This window comes from Colius striatus, chromosome Z (genome assembly GCF_028858725.1).
Source record: "Colius striatus isolate bColStr4 chromosome Z, bColStr4.1.hap1, whole genome shotgun sequence".
Taxonomy (NCBI): Eukaryota; Metazoa; Chordata; class Aves; order Coliiformes; family Coliidae; genus Colius; species Colius striatus.
The window spans coordinates 41,929,056-41,954,138 of record NC_084790.1 but is presented as its reverse complement, the minus strand read 5'-3'; the positions used below and the strand labels follow the sequence as shown (position 1 = coordinate 41,954,138).

The following is a 25,083-nucleotide window of genomic DNA, read 5'->3' as shown; positions in this document are numbered from 1 at the left end:
TTGAAATCCTACTCTCTATGGAGCTAACTTATCTCCCCTCCAGCTTTAGAAACATCTCTCATTTCGTCTTATGAAGGTATCTGTATTTCCAGAACAACCAGAAAACAAGACAATCATATAAGAGAAAAACCTCACTGTTGCAAACGATGCAGTGCAGCAATAGCAACTCTTGCTGAGGCTACTGTTCCTGGAAGAAAAACCCTCCAGAATGAAGAGGTATTTAGGGAGAGTTTTGTTTAAGACACTCATATTACACCACAGCTTAATTCCTGCTTTTAAGAACTCTTTAATCTCTTTTTATCTGTTCTAGAACATAGTTAGTAGATTACCAGAAACACAAATCCTACTCTGTTCCTGTGCTTTCTAGCCACAGATTCTGCCCTTGAACACTTCCAAGCATGTGGCATCCACAGCTTCTCTGGGCAACACGTTTCAGTCCCTCACTAGCCTCACAGCGAAGAACTTCTTCCTTGCATCTGATCTAAATCTACTCTCTTTCAGTTTGAACACATTATCCATAGTCCTATCACTACCTGTTCTTGTAAAACAAGTTCCTCTCCAGCTTTCTTATAGGCCCCCTTTAGGTACTGGAAGGTGCTTTATGGTCTCCTCAAAGCCTTCTCCAAGCTGAACAGCCCCAACTCTCTAAGCCTGTCCTTGCAGGAGAGGCGCTCCACCCCTCTGATGATCTTTGTGGCCCTCCTCTGGACTCAGGCCAACAGGTCTATGTCTTTCTTATGCCAGGGGCTCCAGAGCTGAACACAGTCTTGAAAATGAGGTCTCACAAGAGCAGACCAGTGGGAGAGCATCACCTCCTTCAACCTGCTGGCCACTTTTTCATTGTCTTTGTACCTCAGAGGCAAGAATTACTACATCCGTTTCCTTCCTCAACCGTTTTTTAAAAGGACTGGATAGTTGTTCTTTATTTGAGGATATCTATTTGTCTGTTTTCTGAAAGCATTGTATCCAGCTAGGATGAATGTCTGCCACATGACCACCTGGCTAAATCCCAATTTCGAAGCATAAACTCCATGTTACTGATAATGTCAGCAGAGTTTCCCCTGGTTCACCTGACATTAGGAGCTCCTCCTTTACTGTTGAGGTGACACACATTACCAGGCAAACTGTACAGAAATAACTGTGGTCACCCAGAAGCACAGTTTCAAGGCAGAGTTGTGCCCTCAAGAAAGTTAGCACGGGTCTCTCTGCAGCAGCTGCCACGTGCCCTGTGCCACCTTCCCTTCCTCACCAGTGCTACGCATTATCCCACGCAGGCAATTTCTGATGGTGTACAGCAGCCCACACGAGGCAGACACTGTGCTGATCTCTGGAGTAGACCCTGTCCCAGAAATCCTGTACTTGCACGTTGACAGATCTTTGGTTTTCACACATTATGTGAAGGCCCTGTGATTATGGCATGCAATGGTGTATCGTACAGACAGGCAGCGTTTGTGTCATGGCTGCAAACATTTGCAATCCCCATGCATTGTGAAGACTCAGCCTATGTGAAAACGCAGCTTTTAAGGTGCCGTCTCCAAAATTACAGCCTGTGTCTAGGGTGCAAAACCCTGTCCTTTCCTTCCCTGCTCCCCCACCACCCTCCGAGGCCCACCTCCCACCTGCCGTGCGGGGATAGGGCCAGCGACCGGAACCTAACGACTGCAGAGCGGCGCCGCGCCACGCCGCGCAGCCAGGCCAGGCCGCGGGGGCGGTCCGGGCCCGAGGCTTCCCGCCCGGGCGCAGGCGCCAGCGTGAGGCCGCGGCGGAGGGCGGCTCGCCGGAGCCGGCGGTTCAATGCGCTGCCAGGTACGTGCCGGCGGCCTTGCGGAGATAGCCGGCTCAAGCTGGAGAGGTGTCGGGTGCTGAGGGGGGCGGCGAGGCTCACCCGGCCCCTCTACTCGGAGGAACCAGGCGGCCAGCCTTAGGCGGCGGGAGTGGGACGCATTCCCCCGCCTCCCCTACCCTCCCCCCACGCTCCATTTCCTTGCTCGCCTTCTGACAGTCGGTGCAGGTGCAGGAGGAACTCGACGGAGCTTGTTGGTATTTAAAAACAACCCTCCCCCAAAACACGCCAGGGAAAGCTCCTGCTGGCGCTGGTCAGGTTGCGGTTGGCCGTTCAGTGTTTTCGGAGAAACTGACGTGCAGCAGCGCGGTTTCTTTCAGTAGGCCCCGGGTCCCTGACTGGCGTCTGCTTCCAGCGCAGGTGTCGGTGCTGTACTTCGCCAGGAGCGCAGAGCTGGCCGGGCTGCGCAGCGAGACTCTCACGGTGCCGCGGCAGATCACTGCTCTGCAGCTCTGGGAAGAGATCGTCAAGGTTCACCCAAGGTATTCGGGGCAGTTACCGCACAGAGTTTAGCGTGGCAGGGGGTTTCTTGGTGAATACAAATTCAGCATTTTCACCTGAGCTGGAAGGCTTTTCAGGACCTTGATACTGTCAAAGCAGTGACATTACCTTGTTCTCTTAACTTGCAGCAAGTATTTTGTGTTTTGGCCTTTATGTTTACAAAAGGAAAGCCAGTGTCCAATAAGTACACTAAAGTTGAGCCCAAGGGGTACTTTAAGACATGTGGCCCATGGTCCCAGGTGGACTCTGGTGCAGTAAGTTGGCCATATACGAAAACCGAGCCACACTATTAACCTGCGGAAGTGAGATATCTCAAGGAAAGATCATGCATGTCTAGGACAACAAATAGGAAATCTGTGATGACGTGAAAGTGTTTTTGATCACTAGATTTTAACTGTACTCTTAGCCATTGGTCTGAAATTATGGAAGGCAGGTCAGGAAGGGAACTGAAGCACTGCTACAGGCTTCCAGATACTGAGCCTTTACATAGGAAATAAGCACAGCCACTTTCAGCCTCCTTTGCTTTGCAAAAACCCACAAAACCACAGTTGGTTGTGTTTCATATGGAGCCTGGTCCTGAGAGAGTGTTAGGTGTGTGCTATAAGGACCACTACAGTGCTGGTGCTCTTTGGGAGTGTCGGCAGAAGTCTCCCTGCTGGTTAAAGCTGGGGGAGGCTGCTAAGTCCTGTTGAGTCGGATAGACAAAGGTGAAACAATTTTGGAGGAGGAGGGTGAGGAAAAAAGTAAAGTATAACAAAAATTGAGATCCTCAGAATTTAATGCTGAAGGCACTGGAATTTCCATAATTTTCAACTTAGATGCCAAGGTGTTCCTTTAGGCAACCACCCTTCTTTGCTAGATCTACCCTCAAAGGCTGTGAAAAACATTTAACTATTTAGCAACGGCATCTGTTTCCTAATGAGAAGCTCTAACCATATGTTAGGCTGGTATCTTCCTCACAGTGGATTGAGACAAAGTATGTTTTGGGAAAGGAGTCAGTAGTGAACAAGTGTATTTTATTTTGCAGCCTAATACTTGGTATCACAAGCAGCAGAATCACCTTTGTTTGGTTTGTCATAGTTTATTAACTTTGTCCTTTTATGAATGATGACCTGGGGCAGCACATTTTGTATGTGCAGTGATTTCAAAGTGGCCTTCTTGGAAAATGCTTCTGCTCCAAAGCTTTTCTGGAGAAGCTCAACATAATTGTAGGGCATTGACCACAGACTTCTATTCACATAGCTAATGGATATTCAAACTGCAGCTTGAGTGTACTTGACAATGCTCTTCTGTTCCACCCATTTTCCCCAATGAATTAACTTGCAAGTGACATTAATTAGATGCCATCCTACTAGCGGGCACTTCAGTTTCACAGTTGTGTTCAGTTCCTCAGTGGCTTCCTTTACTGTGATACATGTTCCTCCCTCCGTCTGCCCTCTGAGTCAGTGCTACTGTGTTTTGCTCAGTGTGCCTTGCCTACTTTTTGTCTATCTGGCTAGTAGGAAATAAGATAATTTCTACTTCTTGCCTTTTGGTGTTCCTGCTTGTTTCTAGGCAATACTGCACAGCTGTCTATGCCACATTTTGTAGTCTCAAACAATAACACTTATCACACATGTGCCTTCTAAAGTGTTGGCATTCTTTTTCTGGTGCCTTACTGGTGTTACCCTGATGCTCGCTGTGTGAATGCAGTTAGCTATGAAGGCAGCTCCCTGCCTCATGGTATCCAGGGCTGTGGACTCTCACAGCAACATCTCACAGATGTAATATAAAAAAATAGATCAGAAAATGCACCATGTCTGCTCTCTTGGCTGTGTTGCCACTCTGTCAGTAGCAAATTTCAAACCTGTAAGTATGAAAGATCCAAAGCCTCATAAACTTTGAGGTTACTCAACCACAGCAGCTCATTGACCACTGAATCTTCATGGGATCTCACAAACAGTGTCCCACAGTGCTGCTTGCCGTGACGGAAAACTGCTCCAGTCCAGTGATACTGAATCAGGTGAACAGTTCCTTCTGATCTCAAATTGGATGGTTGCTGCCTCTTGAGTTACCTACTTCTGTGTTAGAAGCTGATGAAATGGGTCTGGTATGCATTGGTTTGTTCTGATAAAGGCCTATGACAAATAAAGTTGCTGACTTTTGAAAAGAATTCTGAGTTAATTTCTCCTCAGCCACCACCAGAAAGTTCAAGAGTACAAGGTGGGTATTTGCTGTATTTTTGTAAGTATATTAGGAGCAGAGTTGTGTAAGTCTCAGTGGTATTTACATCGGCTGCCCTTAACTGGGCACTGGATTGTTGTTTAATGAAATTTCATGGTTAAATGCAAATACATTTAGAAACCTATTTGTGCTCATGCCAATCCCCCTCAGACTTGCTGTCATTCAAGATCAAGTGGTTTTTGCTGTGCGGCAGGAGTACGTGCTTCTTGGAGATCAGGTCTTGGTCCTGCAGCCTGGGGATGAAGTTGCCGTTATCCCACCAATTAGTGGAGGCTGAATCTGCCCAGGTTCTGTTAGGTAGGTATCAGTTCTTCTTTAGTTTCCCGTGGAATGTCATCCTCTTCTAAAATACCTCATGGATTCTGTGTAATGTTGCAAAACCACTTTTTCTTTGTTTAGGTCCAGAGATGTGATTGCAGTTCCCTCCCTCCACCCCAGTACTCTTTTGAGAAAGCATAACTTGCATTTCCTGCTGGAGACAACTGTTGTGCTGACCACAAGATATATGCTGATGCATCAGTAGATGATTACACTTACACAGTAAATAGAAAAAAAATCACCAGAGAGATTAGGCATGTCTTTGAATTTCAGTTTTAGGTCTTGCTATTCTTTCATAGTTGTTTCTGTCTGCCAATAGATACTCAGCCTGTCAAGATAATAATAAAAAACCTCTTGACACTTTTTAACAGAAAACAAGATGTTGAAAAATAATTGACTGCTGCTTAAGAAAAACTTTTGTTTGTTGCTGTCTAAGGAATAGGTGTGCTTAGAATAGCTTCCCTTTTTTGCATGCTTTTGTGTGCCAGTCTGTATTTACTGCAGCGTGTTCCATTGAAACTGATGACTGGTTTCTGCCTGGAGATATTAAAAGTGGCTCCCCTATCACTGAAACAGAGCAGTAGCATGAGGTCTCAATTGTCCTTCAGAGATAATAAACTTCAAGATTAGAATTGTAATCTGTTTCTCAAAAATCTCTGTTTTAAACTGATTTCAGGATATGATAAGGAGGAGGGGCTGACAGTTTTACCACAGGTTTGTTGGTACAGTGGTCCATGCTGATGGATTGTACTGTTAAATCGGGGCTGCAGCCTAGTTCTGTTTTCATCGTACTGGACCAAGCTTTCCTACTGGGAAGGAACCTGTATTACATTAAGAAACAGGTCATTGCGTGACACTTGCGGTTAATGTTCTTTCAGCAAATCTGCTGAGAGGTGAATTTGCTGCAGAGATTGGTCTCTGGGGGTGTGGAAGTAGATGGTGCATGTTTTTTCTGTGTAAATTGGAGCATCAGCAATGGATAAAAAGCAGTTAGTCAATGCTCTCATATCCATAAACAACAGAATCTGTTTGGTTTCAGCTTTGCTATTGAACTATGGATGGAAGCGAAGATGTGCCAAAAGACTTTATCAAGCTTAAGTCTGAAAAGCTCTCTGTAGATGAAGTCTCAGAGCTGGTAATTTCACCATACTGTGGGGCAGTGTCTCTGTTCATTGGTGAGTTTAGTGTTTATAAGCTGCATCTCTTTGTGCATTAGTAGCTTAATAAAAGGAACCTAGATTGTCCACCACCCAAACTTGTGCTTCTCAAATAAATAAATTCTGGACTGAACCCAGGATGTTTAGATAATATTTTCTGAATTGTTTAGAACAAGACTGTCAGCTTTTAAGCAGCAGTTGCACTGGGACAAAGTGGTGAGCAGCTGCCCTGCTGGTGTGGCATCCTAGAGGCTGAAGAGAAAAGCAGCTCTGGAGCACAGGGTTGCTTGGGAGTTGTCCTCCCATATCCTTGCACACCACTTGTTCCAGGTGGGGAGTAGGGTATTGTGGCTGCGCAAACCACAGGTTCACACCTGTGTGAAAGCTCCTGCAACTCAGGTCTTGGTTGAAAGTTAAGAACTGTTTTACCCATGGGCTGGTGAGAGTCAAGGCTGATAGCTCTATCTTGTTGCTTAAGGTACATGATACTAATCTTGAAACCCTTTTGTACTCAGACCTTAGTGCTGCTGGGCTCCTGAGTACAGAGCACTTGAACATTGCATGGGCAAATACAACAATAGCACCTTAGCAGTTAGCACAGAAGCTATCCCAACCTTGGGCACTACAGACTGCAGAATTGTATAATGTGTAAACTAAATTTTCTTGTGTATTAAATATTTATCTTGTTCTGAGAATCTCTTCAGGCAGCTATGATTTGGGAAGCTTGTTTATATTTGCACAGTGCTGATGTTGACTGTAGCAGGAGATCTTGGGTTTTATTCAGCATTTGTATAATATATATTATTACATAATTAATACATAATGTAATATATAAATTAAGTATATATTTATTTACTCAGTGCTTTTGGTTGATAAATAATTTCTGTTTAGGTACTACAAGAAATAATTTTGAAGGAAAAAATGTGATTCACTTAGAATATGAAGCATATACTTCAATGGCAGAGACTGAAATAAAGAAAATCTGCAGAGATGTTAGACAGAAATGGCCATCAGTCAAGCATATTGCAGTGCACCATAGACTTGGGTATGTATGGCCAGACCCCATCCTCCTGCAAATGGAATATTAATCCTTATCTGGTGCATGGTTGTGCTTACATAGTTGCAGGATGTGCAGGAGTCTTTTAATGCAGCATAGCTGGCTGCAGGATCAAGCTCTTGCTGCAGAGCTAAGTTTCAGGAATCACCTTTTAAAAGATGTGTATTGATACCATTTGCTAGAGTTCACACTTAGCCTGAAGGATCTTTGTTGCTGGTGTCATGGTTTGAACCTGGGGAGGAGCTGAGATTTCATTCCAAGGAAGGGCAGGCTGTTGATTTGATTTGTCTTTTTTTAAAAGACATGAAATTGTCAGCACTTTCTTTTTTCTTCTCTCTTTCGTTGAGGTGCTGCAGAATGTTCTTCTTGTGAGATTTAAATTAAATTATGCCATAGGGAACCTGAAAGCTTAGACTCTGGGGAGGGAGAGGCACGGTAATTGCCAGCCAACGCTTGCCAGAGAACCTTGTGTTGTACCATGAGTCCTGGATAAGTGTTTTCTCTTGGGTTCAGAACATGGAATACTGGTGTCTGACATACTCTTGAACCATCGTGGTTCATCAGATTTCCTGGTGAAATGAGCAGGATTTGCAGAGTCTGTTGCAAATGCTTGTTTCCTTTTCTCTCAGCAGAAGGAACTTTAGAGGTGATTGCAAAGAGCAGTACTAGATCTGAGGGATGTATTCCTTACGTTTCCTCTGTAGTCAACAGAGACTTGAGTACTTCTCTTGAGGGCACCTCATAACATTTACACTTCAGTTTTTCCTTTGAACTGTCCTCCAGAGTCTTAAGAGAGTGAAATCTGGGGGGCAGCTTTTGGGAATTCTACCCTTGTGGGGAGCAGAACAGAACCTTGTTCTACATCTGTTAAGTTGGAAAACAATGCACCAAACATGAAAATCTTCATAATTTGAAGTCAGAATTTGTCAGAAATTTTAAGTTTCATTGCAAAATCTGCATAGTTTGTAGTGGTTGATTTCTTCTTTCACAAGTTCTTGTGCAAACAGAGATGATAGTTTAGGTTTTCAGATAAGAACTGGCTGTTCCTAACTTATTGTTCATTATTAAGCCAGCTTCCAGTGAGTTTCCTATGCATTGTTGCAAGCCTTAATTCCATAGACTTTATTTAAAAAAAAAAAAAAAAGCCTATGGCTTACGGGTTTATTTATTCTACAGCGTGAAGTTCTCACATCTGGTACTGATTTTTGTTTGTGGTTTTCTTTCTTTTAAAAAGTGTATAATCTTTTGGACGTGGCTTGACACTTGTTCAGTATGAATGAGTCAAGAGAGCGTGTGGCCAGAATACTGACGTGACATAGCCACTTTTGGGTGCTCTTGATGTTAAGCATGAGCTAAAGCTGCTGTTGTTGCTCTTCTCTCCATAGCGTGGTTCCAATAACTGAAGCAAGTGTAATTATTGCAGTCTCCTCTCCACACAGAGCAGAATCTCTTGAAGCTGTAATGTACTGCATCAATAGCTTAAAAGCATCCGTCCCAATATGGAAAAAGGTATGTTTGGTGACAAATTTGCTTTATGTTTGGGGTAAAGGCTGCTGCTGTTAAGGGAAGCAGTTGAAGCATTCTGAGTGGCAGTTGCTCCTGACAGGATTCCAAAGTCTAGCACCAGTGAATTTCCTCTAATGCAGCCAAGTCCACCTGTGGCAGATAGGGCATCTGGGAGGCCCTCCTTTGCCTGTACCATCCAGCTGTTCTTCCTTTTAACATCATCCTAGGGTCAAATGGAAGCTGAGCTCTCCTCTTTTGAGTGGCAAAACTCAGCTCTGCACAGGCTTGTGGAATAACTGAGTCAGCTTTGCTTTGGACAGCATTGCATTTTGCAAGTAAAAGTTGCATTTTTTGTTTTTCTGTTTTCCTCTCATCCCCTTGGCCTTGAGAAGGCACAACGTGTTAAGCAACAGCAAACAATGAAGGCTTGAGTAGAGGTCCCAAAGCTACTATGGGCACACAACAATGTGTGGAGAGACTGGCCTGAGTCTAGAAAGAGCCTCATTGCATAACCACAGGGTTACATGCAAGTCCTGAGCATTACCTCTGCCTTCTCTCCAGGCAGAACTTGGTATGTGGTAACAGTAACGTTGTCCGTGTTACTCCACTTTTCTGATACCTCTTTCAGGAGACTGGAGTTCTGTGGTCTCAGAGAATAATTAGGCCCAGACCTCTGCTGAATTTGCTACTTAGGACTGCTGCTGAGTAGTCCAGTCTGTCCTGAAGATGTAATACTGTTGTGGTTTAGGTCCATCAGGGAACAAAAGAGCACAATTAGCCTCAAGTACCAAAGACCTGAGGATTGACAAAGGGCAGGGAGAGCTTAATTGCTGCTTAAGGTCCAGGACAAAACAGACCAGGCTACTTGGCTTCAGGAAGAAAACAGAAAGTCATTTAATGCAACACCAACTAAAACATAACCATAAAACCCCAAAACATAACCAACATAGAACAACACAGAGTGGTACAATGATGAATGCAACCAGCTCTTTAAGACCATCTTTTCCCCACCCTTCCCCTCTTCCCGGGCTCAGAGTCCTGATCCCGGTGTCTTTATCTCCTCCCGCCCTGAATGGCTCAGGGTGGCAGGGAATGGGGGTTTCAGTCAGTCTATTCCTAATAGCTTCTGCTGTTTGTCTCTCCTCAGGACAGGTGGGCTTCACAGCAGTCCTCCCTGCACCTCTGCGGGGTACCTCACACACACGGCAGCCCTGCACGAGCTGTTTGACGTGTGTTCATCCCAAAGGCTGCAGCTCTGCTTTGCCTTTTGTGTGGGTCTGCTCTGCGGCGCGCAGGCTCTCCAGCACGGCCTGTGCCATGGCCACGTCCTCACACAGTCTCGCCCATCTGGGTGCACTCACACGGAGCTGCTGGTGGCTCTCAGTCCTGCCATGGCCCTGCATGGGTTGCAGGGGTACAGCCTGCATTCTCACCACGGCTTGCAGAGAGGTCTCTGGTCTTCCTTCCTCCTTTTCTGACTCTGGGGTCCATGTGGTTGCCTCCATCTTGTACCACTCTTACACCTCCTCCCAAACACTTCAGATTCCTGTCCCTATATAGTGATGGCAGAGGCACCAGACTGGCCCAGCCAGGCCAGAGGTGGGTCTGAACTCAGGAGCCGGGGAGAGTCCAAGAACTTTTTACTGGGTCTTCACTGCAACCCCCTCCCCCTGTTACCAAGCAAAAGCTGCTCCTTGCTAAACCATGACAAATACTTAGTGCATTTTGGGTGTTGTTGGCATTTTTACTTTAATAGTGACATTTTGTAATTACTCAAATACTTTAATGTAGATTAACATCTCAACATGTAAAAAGGGCAGTGTTTCTGGCCTAAGTACTGTCTACTCTACAGCTTTTAGATCATTTCTTCTACATCTCTTTCTTGAATTGAGTTTACTTTAGATGGGCCCTTCTGAATTTGATGGGGCTCAGCCCAAGGTTCAGCATCTGCCCCCATGTAAGTCAATATGTTCTAAGGGTGCTGCCCTCTTTTCTGTTTGCCAGCCAAGTGCTGTGTAGTCCTGTTGTGACCACTGAATAATAGCAGGATGACTGTTGAGTTGTGTGGCCTGGCTTGTAACTGTTTGTAGCAGACTCCTACAATATTTCCCATTCTTTGTTTATATTTGCAGGAGATTTATGAGGATGAATATTCTTGGAAAGAAAACAAGGAATGTTTTTGGGCAAATTCAAAAAAATAACTGTACTCTTTTAAAAATAAAGTGTTACTGTTCCTGATGAGCACACTGGTTTAGCTACAAGTTCTTTTCACAGAAAACCTATATGATTTTATGCATTTGTAATAGACATTTCAACCTGTGTCATTTAATTAGGAATGAATGAAATTAAGGTAATAATTTTAAGTGTTCTTGACATGACCTCTGCGTTAAAATGCACAGTTACTTTTTAAAACAATCCTCCCTAAAATAATTTGTTGCAAGGTCCTCTGTGATACATACTGCATTAATACCTTTAACATGGTAGTCTCTGTTCACCGTCTGCATAGGAGGGCACAACAGAACAAAAGCCCTGAACAGTTTAACTTTGTGTGACTGTAGAATCTCTTTTCAGACTTTATGCTATTTTGACATTCTTGTAACATGAAAGCTACTTGAAGTAGATAAAACATTTTGGCACAGAGAGAGAATACAATATAAACTATAACCCAGTTACCAACTTTTTAGTAGCGGTTACATTCTAGTAGCTCTGTCTTACAGAAACATTTTTACTGTGCAGAGTACTTTTTTTTATTAGTGCAACGCAAAATCCATTGCATTAAAACAATATAGACAGATGTTGATTAAAAGTTAGATATGAATCACCAGCAACACACTTGGATTAGCAGTAACATGCAAACCTGTAACTACTTAATGATGTCTAAACATGATTAATTTTGAAGTAACTTTTCTATCTGTATAATTGTATGGTGCTGCAGGGGTTGGGAAGCCAGCTATTATTACATATAGACAACTGTAACTTTAATTAGTTTTAGTAGTTTGACTTCAGATATGTTAGGATTCAAAGTCATTGAAGTGGATTATTTTATCAAAGGAAAGTGAGTCTCTTGAGCTTCTTGCAGTTTGTATATTCTCATTTATGATTTTAATACAGTTTTTCTGTTGTTCTTTGAAACCTAGTTAGAAGAGAAAATGATTGACATAGCATACCTGTGATTCCACCGGAAAAAAATGGACTGCTCATCAGAGTAAGATCAACATTTCTGTTATCGTACAGTGCCATCATAGTGTTTAGATTGTAGAAGCTCAAAGTCTCATCGTGTATGGCACTCTTATGAATGCTGAGAGGCAGCTTTATCTAGTCAAGACAGATATGTAGACAAGACAGATATAAAGGAAGGGAAAAGAGGAAAAGAAATATAATATTACTTGCTCAAGTTCATGCGTCATTACATCATGCAACACTTAAGTCTCAGCTTATCCCTCCATTTCCTTGTGTCTGCAGTAAAAGCCTACAAAGTGCTGCTAGCTGCACAAAATAAACCAAGAAAAATGTCTTTTTCCCCCAGTGATCTCAATCAGTTATTATAATACTTAGTGGTAATAACTGTATCTGGATCAAGTTAAACGCCAGTGAAACACACAACCTCAGGCAGAAACATGGTTAAACTGTGCTTGGTAACTTGCTGATGCACTTTCCTCAATGGAAATGAGTCTTTCCTCTGCAGGACAGCAGCTGCTCTTTGCGTGCTTACACATATACAGCCTCCATACCATGTGGGCCCTATTATCTAGGCAGAGTTGAGCAAGTTCAAAGTTGAATTTTCCTTTGCTTTGGGGGCTGAAGAGAAGCCCTCTGCTACTTGAATGTCATTTTTACCAGGAGTTGTACAGAATCCCAAGTACAGATCACTTCCTCGGTCAAGTAATGATTTTTGTTTTCAGAAAAGAAAGACACAAACTTTCCCATTTTTTGTGTTCATTTTTCTGTGTTCATGATTGCTGTTACCATGCAACTAATAGGTGTATTCATTTCACAAAAATAAATGGCTAGCTTTGTCTTGTAGTGGATGGTTTATGAATGAAGTAAAACCTGTGCAGTGCTTGCATACTGGTGCTATGTTCAAATACATAAAAACAGTGGTCTTTAGAACAGTTAAATTGTACTTGGAGCCCTATGATCAATAGCAATTCCCGTGTTCCACTACTGCCTCTCTACTGCTGTAGTCTCCTGGAAGGTTTCTCCAAGGTGACCTTAACTGCACCTTCTCCAACGCAGCTGGAATGGAGGGTGCAGAAAAGAAGAGAAAGAATAATTGTGTACTTCCCCACAGTGACCAGGAACAATGAATGGAAGAGACGTACTGAGTCACAGCTGAGTGTTACAATGTGTGTACACTGCCATGGTCAAAACAATGAAATGTCATTTTGTGTCCCTAGCTTTGCATGAGGCAAGTACTGCTTTGTTCTGGAACAATGATGTATCAGTCTTGTGTAACTTCGGGTTCTTCAGCTGGCATCGAAAAGCGAAATGGAAATGCCCGTAGGAGGGATGGTGTGCAAAATGAGAGGTAAAATGTATCTCACTGAAATTTGAGTCCATGCTCTGAGATCAGTGTTCTGTCTCCCTCTGTGGGGCTGCACTCTCTGCTGGGGCAGTCTTAGTGTAAGGGAGCAGATTACTCTTTTCTAAGAGTAGCCTAAGGCTACGTCTGGAGAGACGCAGAAGTGCTTCCAAATTTCCAGGCCAGGGGACGAGCCCCAGCTGTGTCTGACTGCATGTTGGGGAAGGACGTCAGGGCTGCACATGTCCTGACTACCTTGTGTTCTGGAGAGGCCGGTGAGTGGGATGGTAAGCTGCTGCAGATCAGTATGCAGTGCAGTCCTGGCTTTCTGGGACAACTCCAGCTGTTTCTGTGTCCTGGTTATAGGGCAGGGTAATCCCACCCCTCCATAACCCTTCTGCTGCAGTGGAGGTAAGTCCAGGTGCTGACAGAGGTTCCCAGGAACAGACATTACAGACCAGAGGGTCATTGTATCGTTCCCATAGAGATCTGTGAGATTAGGGATGTTTGTGGAAGGGAAGCGTGTGTCTTCAGAGCAAGAACTTGTCCTTCTGAAAAGACGTATCAGTCTTGGCTGGCAAAACTCAAATACGTCGATCCAGGCCTTTGCCTGACAAAATGTTCATATACCAGCACCACTTAATTTTAAGAGTTTCCTGATTTTGATCGTTTCTTCTGCTGCATTCTCAAGAGAAGCTCAGCCTGATGCATACTATGAAAATTGTCACGAAATAAATGTGGCGGGGATGGGACTGTGTTATAAGGAGCCTACCCAGGAGGTGGCAGCCGAGAGACAGCTGTGCTGGAGGAGCAGCTCCCAGCCAGCCCAGGTGCTTGCTGTGCTGGGAAATAAACAAGCGCTCACTTTGGCGCTCACTCACGAAAGTACCACCGTGGCACTTGGGAATGGAAGTCTTAAGATTGCTTAACTTTAAACTCGACTTCTGGCTTTTTTCTTAACTCACTTTTCCCATAGCTGTTCAATGAATCTGTAGTGTATACTAGTGCATTCATTTGCCCCATCAAAAACATTAAAAGAAAAAAACCTGCTAAAGTGAACTATTAACAAAGTTGTCTGTGAGAGCAGACAATGCTAACCCCTTGCCCCCCCCCCCAAAAAGCTCTCAAACCACGATTTTGAGGTATCTAAAGAAAGACAGTGAAGAATAGGTTGATGAATCATCCCGTTTCTTGATTAAATCATGGGTGTTTTTTTTTTAAGTGCTAGAGAAATTGGCATTCTGATTTTTTTTATAGCAGTTCTGTTTTAAAAATTCAGCTCTTAAAGAGGCAAATACACTGCTAGCACATCAAAGCCTGTGATAGCATATGAATAACTGGTCATAAATGAGGGCAGAAAAGTTGACTTAAGAAACAGGAGTCAACATGAAAATTATGTACACTTTATTACATTATGTAATTGTGTACTTCTTATTACCTTAAGAAGTGGAGGCAACTAACTGTGGATTTTGAGATGCATTTTCATATCTTCATTTTCTCTTGTCTTTAATTTACAAGCTTTTGTTGTACATCAGTTTTGGATACAAAAGGTAATAAACCCAAGTCAGTATGCAAGGAATGTGGCTTTCAGTTCTGTAGAACCCTGAGACCTGGTGACAGATGGGTTTTTGAGCCTTAAGGTTAGGGTCATCTGGTTCTGTATTACAGGATTATGTTGAAGTTAGTAGCCTGAATGTTTATGTACCATTGTTAAAAGAGCGGAGGAGTTCAAAGTGGAAAAATAAAAAAAGTTCCATGAAAGTAGCCAGTGTCTTTTTGTCTTCCTAGACACAGCCAAGTTCCTCCCTCTTTTCCACCAGGCTTCTGCTGACACATTGCATTTCATCTTTTCTAGTATATGGTGGGAAGTAGCCAGAGCTGGCGTTGGGATATGCTAGTACTGACCAATTCTGTATGTAGTATGAAGTGCAGGATATGAGGCTGCAGGGTGATTTTAGATGTCAGTGATAACATCCCCATGTTCATAGGAAGGCCTGGCCATGGTAAGGTTTTAAGACCAACTATTCAACTAGAGCTGTTAACAATATAGATACTTAGCACTAATATGAACTGACTAACACTACAACAAGCTTACTGGGAGTGTTACAACCATAACCTACAACAATTCAAGTGCAGTTTACCTAGCAGAGTCATCTCCTTAGGGTTTCACTGTGCACTACTGGAAAAAAGACATTTGGCTTCATTTTATGAAGTGCCTTTTCAGTAGCATTTCTTCTGTTTACGGTGCTGTTTAACCATAAATGAGACTGTATTCAGCACTATTGTTGTTTTTATTGTGGTAATGCTCTTAAGCCCTTTGGTAGGCACCACAGTGATACAGTCCCTGCTCCCATAGAGCTTACATGGTAGCTTTCAGAAGTTGGTGGGATTACTAACTCTCTTGTACATCCCAAATCTATACACAGGCTCATATGAAACTGACTCTGATTTTGGACTTTATTCTAGTACTTCAGAAAGTCAGCAGCTACATTTCAAAACCAGAACCAGATATACCTTGAATCTGAAGGTATACCTGACTTTCCTTGGTGCAGGTACAAACAGAGCACATGCTGAAGCTCAGCATTTCAGAACATTATTTCACCTGTAACGTGCTGTTTTAAAAAAGTACAACAAAAACCCCTTACCCTTCTGCGCATAATACAAAATATACATCATAATACCAGCATTATTTGCGGCTGTGCCAACTTAAAAGTGCAATAGACTCAACCATTACAAAAACTGAACTAGCTATTTAATTGTAAAAGAAAGATGAACTGGTTAACTTGAAGTGGTTAGGAAACAAATACCTTACCCATTGCTATGCCTTCCCTTTAATTTGGGAATAAGTATTATGTCCAGGCTGGAGGAACAATCCTGTTGTCTAAGTCAAATAAAACTCATGAAGACCAGTGAATTGAATCACTGCTATCTGACTGCATAAACTGTTAAATCCCCAAAGAAGTTTTATTGACCTGTGCCTCCCACTGAAGGTGGAAGAAAGAAATCTGGCTGCATACCTGAATTTCTCTTGCAAGCAGCACCAGAAATGGAAGATGCTGCCATCTGCTGTGCTGTGTAATTCCACTCCCTGGCCTGGAGGGCGTGACCCTGGTTATGTAGGAGCTTCTCACACATACAGCTGTAGGGTTTTGTTTTCTTCCCCACAAGTTTATACAACAATTGAGGCAGACAAATTTTTATCTTTAATTTCAGAGCATTTGCCCTCAGGGTTTATAATTACAAGTGAGGAGCTCATTCTTTAGCTTTATGCAATTGCTACTTTTTTTTTTTTTCACTTTCAAAATAATTGTTTCAGTCACAAACTCAGCTGATGGCAACAATCTTGTTTGACAATTGAGATCAGAATCTGGATTGTTTTTCAGAATGTTAAAAAAAACATCCCACCCTAAACCATAACATTTCATAGATAAAAAATAAATCCGGAACACATAGGAAACTACACTGAGCACAATCCAGCTGTCACTGCAAATGAAGTTGTTATTTGCCAAAAGAGATGGCTCCTAACTGATTACTGATTAAAAAAGACTGAGTAAAACTTTCAAATGTGCTTAAGCCTACTTTTTTGAGCGTCTCTCGGAAAATATTCTGAGAGGTGTCTAAACATAATGACAGTCTGGCTTTAGGGGAAAGAAAACGTGACTTTGGGTTCTGAATCAGGCACATTTAAATGTTTTACTCCACAAGTAAATCTCTTCAAGTTGGAAACAATCTCACTGGCATAGTATCTTACATAAGGACAACACACACATCTCTCAATCGATGATAAGCATAACTGCCAGCTATGATAAAGGCAGCCAAAAGGCCAATTCCCTGACTGTTACCAGTCTTACAGCATGGGCCCTTTTTAAGACTGAGCTGTCACTAAAACCAAGAAGTATAATGGCATGTGACAAGCTTGAGGTGTGTAACTCAACACAAAGTCACTCAAGCGGTGTGCTCAGAGCTCCCTCCAGAGCACTACAGTACTTTACTGTATAAAACATAACTTCATCAAGACATGAACATGTGGGACCAAATAAAACCTGACAGGTAAGGAGGTCATATGGAACTTTGGTCTCCTGGAAGGCACCGAGATACTAAAGAAGTAAGTGCAGTAAACAATTTAAAGAGCTTAGCTCTTCACTATCCCCTGTCCTAATGTGCGTACTTCCTCAGTCATCATCCCCTTTAGTTGACTTCATGCACTAGACTTGCAAAATACAGAAGGCAAAATCTTGACTGTCTTCTCTGTGTTACATCAAAAGCCAAAGTGATATCAGAGGGACTGTGAGCATAAAGCCCAGTGTAACGGTTACCTTGCTTCTCAAGATGAAATCTGAAATCCAAACACAGCATTGCAGAGAACGTGCTGTCAGTGATTATGGAAAAATTTGTAATTTTCTTCTGGGAGAGAAAGTATGCAGAAAGGAGTTATACATACCATTTGGCAATAATTCCCCCAAACAATAATCTTAAGTAATTTAGTTGTGACATTAGTGCAAGGAATATGGTGACTTTTTGGAACACTTTGTCCATCCATTTGTCCCGTGCCACCTAGACAGGTATCTTCATCTGTAGTTTCCACTTTTATAGATTAGTTGGGACAAAGGTTTGCTGGTGCAAATTATTTCTCTAAAACAATAAGGATAGAGCTAGTCAATGAAAAAGATGAATTTTCTTTCAGTCTGGAAGCAGTATTCACCCATCACACATTCACCATCAACTTAATAGAAAATGTCCTTTACACATATGGTATTTGTCAAATGAATTATGAACTGATGCTGTTCCACAATAATCTGAAGAAAATTGCTCTGTTTCACTCTGCAGTGGATCAGGAGAAGTGTTGCTGGCACAATATCTTACTGTAAACTCCGGACCTGCCAGTTCTAAGGGCTAAATTTGTTTGAAAGGCAAAAATTTACAATAAAAGGTACTATAAATCAATTTTGGAAAAAACAAACTGTCCTGCAGTTACTCTCAGAGTAGAATCTGTAAAATAATTTCATTAATAACAAGACACTTCCATTAAAAAGGTTTAAATGTTACTAGGCTTTAAGGCACTCCAGCTGAAGAACTGACTGGATCACAACTATTGTTGGTGGCTCAGATCTCCTCTATCTGCATAACCCATCGTCTTCAGTCTTTGTCCTTTGTGAATTCTGTAATTTCATCAACATCTTCTATATCCTGTGTCATTTTCTCGTACTGTCTCTTGAAGAAGCCGAGCTATGAGAAGTATTAAAATAACAGCACATCGCAGTGAGTCATTGATAGTTGTGTTTCTTAGCTAAGATAAACAGTGTGATGGTAGAAAGGCACACATGAATGCACATACGGTGTTCCATTTGACAGCTCCTGGAGCTGGGCCTGACTCTTGCTGGGAGCAACTAAGAGCTAAAACAGCAGTTCTGAGTAGCCAGTAGCCAAGGTATGGGCATCTCCATGCTGCCATGGCCTGCCAAGCACCAATGGCCTGGCACACAGAAAGACTTTTCTTGTCCCTTAATCTACGTATCCCTTGTAAATGACCTTTTGCCCTTGCCCTGCCTGCTGTATTCTTTTAATTTTTTCTCTTTAGGTCTGTTCATGTCCTTTCCCTCCTAACATCTAATCCCAAGCCTTGCCCACTGGGAATATCGTATGAGTTCAGAGCCCATCTGAGGAGTCATGGAAGGAGGCAGGCAGTATCAAAAGGAAAATAATAAGTGCCACAGCCCCTGTTTTGAACTCATCTTCACATTAACAGTTTCTATGGAGACCCATTTCAGAATTTTGAAGATTCCAAAGAAAATAGGCCAAATGTGCTTCTTTCTGCTTTTTGTTTTAAGAATATAAACACCTACTTACTTTCCATAAAACAGCCACCAATATTAACAGCAGGAGGAGTCCAGCCAATATACTGCCAATCACAACACCAACTGGTATCTCAGCTTTCTCATCTGGCTTCATTATTGTAACAGGGATCTGAAAACAGAGAGATCATGTGTTAGGGGTTAATGTTAACTGCATATAAAGTAGGATTTGCAAACAAAAAACTTCACTAACCAAGAGTAGCTGGACTGCACACATTCCAGGATCAACAACTGTAATACACCAGGCAATTACAGCCCTTTCACTGGTGTCCACAGGTACATGGAGCACCACCACAGCACACAGTAGTGCCAGTTAAAGATTAGGGTTTCTCATCATTCTTGGCCATATGTAACAAGCAGAAAAGCAATCTCTTCCTGCTACTTTTGCCTCTTGATGAACAGCAGGCCTTTCAGAGTTATTCCCGTGGCGCACAGACATACTTCTGCTGCATCAACTGGAGAAGAACTGTTTTAAACCAAGTGTTGTCAGAGCCTGACATCTGTGGTGAGCAGCTGTGGGAGGCAACGGTGATCATGGAGGCCAGACACCATCATACACTCACTCACTGCTGTCTGTTGGAATTTCTCCCCTCCTGCTGGGCAGGGGCCTCTGTCTCTTTTACCTGCTGTTCCTGCCTTCTGGGAAACTACTAACAACCTATTAGATCTTCTCCTGTTAATCAGTGCTGTCCTGAGTCAACTGCATGAATTGTCTGTTAAGATGTATGGGTCAACACCTGTGCTTCCTGAACTGCAAGCAATATGAGAGAGCTCCCAGAACAGCATATGGTGTCTGGAAGTTAGTTTTCAGGTGATAACCTATCAAGCTGTATTGGATATGGCCAACTAGATAGTTATGTATAACATAGTTGCTCAGGGAGATGCTGCTGTAATATTTATGAACTGTCAAATCATTAGATTTAATCTTGGAACAAAGTGCATTTAGCATGAAGGTTTTTTCCTTCCTGAAACATGGCAAAAGAAGTCATATTGGTTTACTTTCTCAGGGTTGCTTGCTCAGTGCATTTCTCTGCTGTAATTTAATCTTAAACTTTCTGGGAAACTTGCACTTGACTGACATTTCAGTGATTTAAGTAATTTCTGATGGAAGTCTCTAATATTGTGCTAGGTGTGGCTATGTGTATTCATTTCACTGAAGCAGGATGGCTTTGTGTATTTTCTAACTGAATGGCCATAATGATGATCATAGCAGGTTAATATTCTGCCCTCCAGCTGGCAGTCCTTTCCAACTTGTAAAAAAGCTGAAAGCTTTTATGCAAAGATACCTAGGCAGCTTCCCCACACAGCATCACAAGGCAATGATAATTCATTTGGCTACATAGCAACCCAGCTCATTCAAACTAAAGAGCCAGTCCCACATATACGTGCAGTTTGCCTAGTAATGCTTTCTCCACTAGGTTAGCAGTGAAGTGGCACTGCTGGAGTGGTAAATCAATGCCTAAGAACAAGTATCTTTCTTGAAGTCAAATCATGGTCAGTAAGACACCACAGCTGAAATTCACCTCATCTAGTGCTGTTATCTCCTTGGCTTCCAAAGGATAATGATAGGCTCTTAGGGCCTAGTTCACCTTATTAATTTTCAGGGTTGTCTTTAAGATGGGATGCATTGCATCTTAGAAACACCTAGTCTTTCTACAAATTACTGTTTATAGAAAGGTTAACTCTGATGTGAATAACTAACATGGGTTTTAAGTTGGATTAATCCTACCATCTAAAATACCTGGGTGAGTAATGAAATAAACTCAGGTTGCTTTTTGCACTGTCCTGTTTCCAAGGAAATGTGAAGGACAGAGACTGGCTGATGTCAAAATAAACTGTCTGCCCTAGAAAGAGTATATCTCCAGCAGCTGCCACGTTTTCCAATGCTTCTGGGAGGGAAAGAGACTGTCAAGTTAGGATCCGGCTGTAATATGCACCAAAAATATCTGTGTTACTTGGGGGCCCTATTGATAATTTTCAGGGTATGATCAGCCACTGTCTCAGAGCTGTAAAAGTCCCAGCTGCAGAAGTTTCAATGACTATGTTAGGAATTACCTTTTACTTGTCAACTGACTTGTCATTTTAATAATGACAGTTTGAAATATTCATATTGGTTATACCAGTAGAACTGCTGGTAATAAAATTTTGGCAGTATCATCCTCCAACTGAGGAAAATACCTAGTAATAAATGGTTTGAGCTCCCTAAAAAGTCTGACTTTTTTTCTTTTTGACTGTTTACACTGTGTATTAATGAGTTTCATTTCCTAGCATAATTAATACCATGCCACTCAGTACAAATGCAGGAATGTAATTTTTCTGCAAGAACACGGCATTATTTCCAGAACTGCACTTATATTCTCTTTGCTTCTTCAGGCAACAGAGGGTCTATTTAGAAGTTCTTCACAAGAAATGGTGTGATCCATAAGAAAATAGGTCAGTAAATGGTACCGAATTATGGCCTTATTTCCACATTGGGACAGATCAATCAAAAACTGCCTTTGTACATGTTTAACTAAATTTTCCCTTGCCTGTGAGTGAGTGGGCTATGCTACATATTCTCAGACATATAGCCTTGGTTATTTTTATGGACAAATCAGGCTGGTAAATCCTGTAAAAAATACATGTAAATTTAATATTACAAACGGAAGAGCATTTCTGTCTAGACAGGCCAAGAGAATAAGGTGTCTTTTCATTACAACAGCACTGTAGTGCTACTCTCAAGACAAGTCTCCAAATAACCACTTTATTAGCGTAGAATCCTTCTCCCAAGGTTTCCATCTGCTATATACAAACATAAAGTGGTTGCTTGGAGACTTTTCTTGAGATTAGCTGTGCGTATACCATCCATACGACAGCCACTCCAAATGCAAATACTACTCCACATTCTTTTACAAATAAGATTAAGTATATTTGCTGCAGACCTGTGCCAAATATCTGTCTACAAACATCAAATTGAATACATTTAAAGAAGACTATAAATCAGATTTATGAAAAGAATTCCCAGAGCCCATTTATCTACAACAATGAACTCTGTTGTAGAAAGTCAAAATTTTGATCTTCCCATGATCAGGAAGCTAAATGAATTTCTCAAGTTTCTAAATGAGTTTTGCTTATAGTTCTACAACTCATTTGATACATAGAGATTTTAACTAAGTCTGGTTTATATAGCATTTGGCTAAAATGAAAACATTTTACTAACTTAAGGGGGGTTGTATATAGCCGAAAGGGTAAGTTAGTTTAACAAAATCAAACATCAGAGTTTGTAATTTGCTGTTTTCTCCTAAGGGACACTGGAAGTTAAATATTTATCACTTTAATACAGTAAAAGATAGAGAAGTTGAAAAACTATACTTATCTGTCACTTACAGTTAGGGTATTCTCTCCAATTATAAATAACTCAGGGTTATGTGTATTGATCTTTGCCTCTGCAGAGAGCTGTAATGCCTGGAAAGTTGACTGAAAAGACAAGATTACAACAAAATGTAAAGTGCTATGGGGTAAATTGATTAAATGTAGACATCCTAAAATAATTGTCTTGCTTTGAAATGAAGATTTCAGAACTAGAAAAAACAACCCCACAGGATTTAGAAAATTTAAATGACCTTTTTATTTGTCCCAAGCTAACATGTCTAGAAAAGTAATAATGTATTAGTGATCCAGAGTTAATTTTTCTATTCTTACTTTATTAGCAATGAACATGGTTAACTGTTGCGCTTTTTAACATGTAGTTCAAGTGAAACAGGAGGAGTCCATTAGGTATCTATTTTTATAGTTATTTCAAATCTGTCACTACTGCTGGCAAGGAAGAGATGGGAGAAAATGCAACAGTGAGAAAAGGAGAAATAGCTCAGCAACAAAAGATGGGGATATATTTCTGGCCTTTGAAAGAAATGGAAACTGGATTTTCTTTCCTTCCCCTCCCCTTCCCGGCCCCATCCGATGCTTCTGGTTTTCCCCATTTATTTTTTCCTGTTAACCATCTGTTCTTCTCCACTGCTCAAATTGACATTACTCTCTCAGCTTAAACAAAGATGATGACAAAAGTCTGAAGCCAATTCCCATTTGAAAAGAGATCTTGTGACAGACCTCACTTGGCCCTCCCTGTGCATGTGTGAAGAGATAAGTATGGCTGTGCAGACACTGCCAGCTCACCTCTGCTATTCTCCCAGTGCACAGACACCTCACCATCCCTCCTGTCCTGCAGTACCATTTGGCTAGTGGAAGCACAGGAGCATTTGCCAACCATACCAAACACAATGCCTGGTCTGCAAGTTTGCCAACTCAGACATTTCTCTGTGTCAGGGCCAGGTAAAGGTGGGATTGCCACAGGGAACGTGAGCAGACACGGGCCTGCAGCAGACAATGCTCCCCAAACTGATTGTCCCTGTGCTGTTATCGCACATCCGTGCTGTGGCAATCTGCCCAAATGGTCTGTTCTGTGCTCCTGCATGTTTAGAAACCTACCTGAGCACTGCTGAAAGCACCTTGTTAATTCCTAGACACTTTACTTGCTTTTCTCAGCAGGTACCAGCAAGCTCTTCTTGGACAATGACTGATTGCCACTAAATAAAATGTCTGATTATGTGCATTATTGGGTGCATGAAAGATTATTTGCACTGAACACTGACAAGTATAAAATACCAAAACAGGAGATGAGATTAAAACTTTGACATGCAACCTTTCCTTCCCATCACCCAATAGTAATTATTTCCACTCACTTTCTTGTGAGGGTAGCAGCCTTTTATTTAGGTGTCCAACTTCTGTGTACCTGAGAGCACTAATAAGTAGTCTTGACTCAGCTGTTTTGAAAAATACAGATTTTGAGGACAGACCAATGGCTACTCTCACACACTCGCATAAGTATTACGTTATCAGCCTGACCTTTTCCTTTTAAGAGCTGAACGCTGAAGCTGAAACAGTCCTGCTGTGAAATATCAATACCTGCCATAAGACTTGCCAGACAAACTAAGGAGACTGCATCATGTTCCTGATGGTCTAGGCAAACCCGGGACTCAAGATAGTTTTGTTAGTTGCCTAGCTAATAAGCAAACATGGTCTTATTTCAAAAGTCTGGTAATTTGTGGCGAGTTATATCCTGGAGGACATATGCTGATTTACAATGTGAAAATTCAATATATTATTGATGGGTATTTTTAACCATCCTGTAGGTCTTTAATCAAGGGCTGTTTCCTTGATACCAACTCTAAAAAAAAAGGTTAAAATAAAAAAATTTCCATACCTTCTCAACAAATACCACTGGCAGAACTAACAGGAATTTGATATTTTAATGTGACTTAAAAGAATCACTAGGTAGGCTATGATGTTCAAAGGCTAAATGTAACATTATTTTCCAGGCTATAACAACACTGTACTTTACTATCCTATGTTGAGTTTTGTGGAAACTGTAGCTCCCCTTGAATGAATTAACAGATGCAGAAGATGGGTTTTTTTCAGCTGTGAAGGCTGCATTAGTACAGCATTTTATTAAGTTTTGTGGTGGACTGAGGGTTATCAGCTCCATTATGTAGCTTCACTACTGACTTTACTTGTAAATTCTAGTTTTCAGTCTTGAAAAACACAAAGTAAAGGAAGGTTCTTCTAGACTGGAAGGTCTCTTCAACTACACTTTGAAAAATATCAGGAGTTAAAAAATATGTGAGTATTAGATCCTTCCTGAAGATGCAGCTGATACTCACAGCAGCAAAGGTTCCATTCCAGATTCTGGTAGACACATTCACAAAGTACTCTCCCTTCAGCATAACGTCGTCTAGTTTGCATGTGATGGTACTGCACTTCACATTCTTACAGTTCTTTATGGAAAGCAGCAAGGAGAGGAAACAGTATGCATTAAGAATACTTTAACAAATGTTCTTTCAACATGTAGATTTTTTGCCCTTGCCTTTTGCCATTCTATGCACATAAATTAAGCATCTGCAGGCTGAGAAAAACATGCACCTTTACTTCTATCTAAGGCAAAAGTAGTACACTTGAGAACATCCATAGGCTGCACTCCTGCACTGTGACTGAGGAATGCCACCCCTACCACAGCTGTCCCCACAGATGCAGCAGTGGGCTGACACGGATCACCTCTGTGCTCCTGTCCT

The 25,083-nt window shown here is 41.9% G+C and overlaps 3 protein-coding genes across 7 annotated transcripts in view; 2 read left to right on the top strand and 1 right to left on the bottom strand.

Annotated features, from left to right (window-relative positions):
- The first annotated feature begins 1,727 nt into the window (after nucleotides 1-1,727).
- On the top strand, nucleotides 1,728-5,972 carry LOC104564031 (molybdopterin synthase sulfur carrier subunit-like). 2 transcript variants are annotated; one of them, XM_062019600.1, is made up of 4 exons: nucleotides 1,728-1,806; nucleotides 2,204-2,325; nucleotides 4,718-4,864; nucleotides 5,925-5,972. In XM_062019600.1, the coding sequence occupies exons 1-3, from the start codon at nucleotides 1,795-1,797 to the stop codon at nucleotides 4,842-4,844; spliced, it is 261 nt and encodes an 86-aa protein (XP_061875584.1). In that variant the 5' UTR covers nucleotides 1,728-1,794; the 3' UTR covers nucleotides 4,845-4,864; nucleotides 5,925-5,972. The 2 variants fall into 2 exon arrangements, with proteins under 2 accessions (XP_061875584.1, XP_061875583.1); XM_062019599.1 differs by lacking the exon at nucleotides 5,925-5,972 and adding an exon at nucleotides 4,967-5,051.
- Nucleotides 2,249-12,607, top strand: LOC104551692 (molybdopterin synthase catalytic subunit). 4 transcript variants are annotated; one of them, XM_062019597.1, is made up of 5 exons: nucleotides 2,249-2,325; nucleotides 5,925-6,060; nucleotides 6,934-7,087; nucleotides 8,485-8,608; nucleotides 10,738-12,607. In XM_062019597.1, the coding sequence occupies exons 2-5, from the start codon at nucleotides 5,940-5,942 to the stop codon at nucleotides 10,804-10,806; spliced, it is 468 nt and encodes a 155-aa protein (XP_061875581.1). In that variant the 5' UTR covers nucleotides 2,249-2,325; nucleotides 5,925-5,939; the 3' UTR covers nucleotides 10,807-12,607. The 4 variants fall into 4 exon arrangements, with proteins under 4 accessions (XP_061875581.1, XP_061875579.1, XP_061875580.1 ...); XM_062019595.1 differs by lacking the exon at nucleotides 2,249-2,325 and adding an exon at nucleotides 2,337-4,546; XM_062019596.1 differs by lacking the exon at nucleotides 2,249-2,325 and adding an exon at nucleotides 5,019-5,107.
- Nucleotides 12,608-14,240: 1,633 nt separating this feature from the next.
- ITGA2 (integrin subunit alpha 2) overlaps nucleotides 14,241-25,083 on the bottom strand; it is a 67,547-nt gene continuing 56,704 nt past the window's right edge. Inside the window, exons 27-30 of the mRNA XM_062019593.1 lie at nucleotides 24,676-24,789; nucleotides 22,346-22,435; nucleotides 18,975-19,091; nucleotides 14,241-18,353 (exon numbers count right to left, since the gene is read on the bottom strand). Of these exons, the coding sequence (XP_061875577.1) occupies nucleotides 18,264-18,353; nucleotides 18,975-19,091; nucleotides 22,346-22,435; nucleotides 24,676-24,789 (411 nt within the window). The 3' untranslated portion in view covers nucleotides 14,241-18,263. The remainder of the gene's footprint in view (nucleotides 18,354-18,974; nucleotides 19,092-22,345; nucleotides 22,436-24,675; nucleotides 24,790-25,083) is intronic.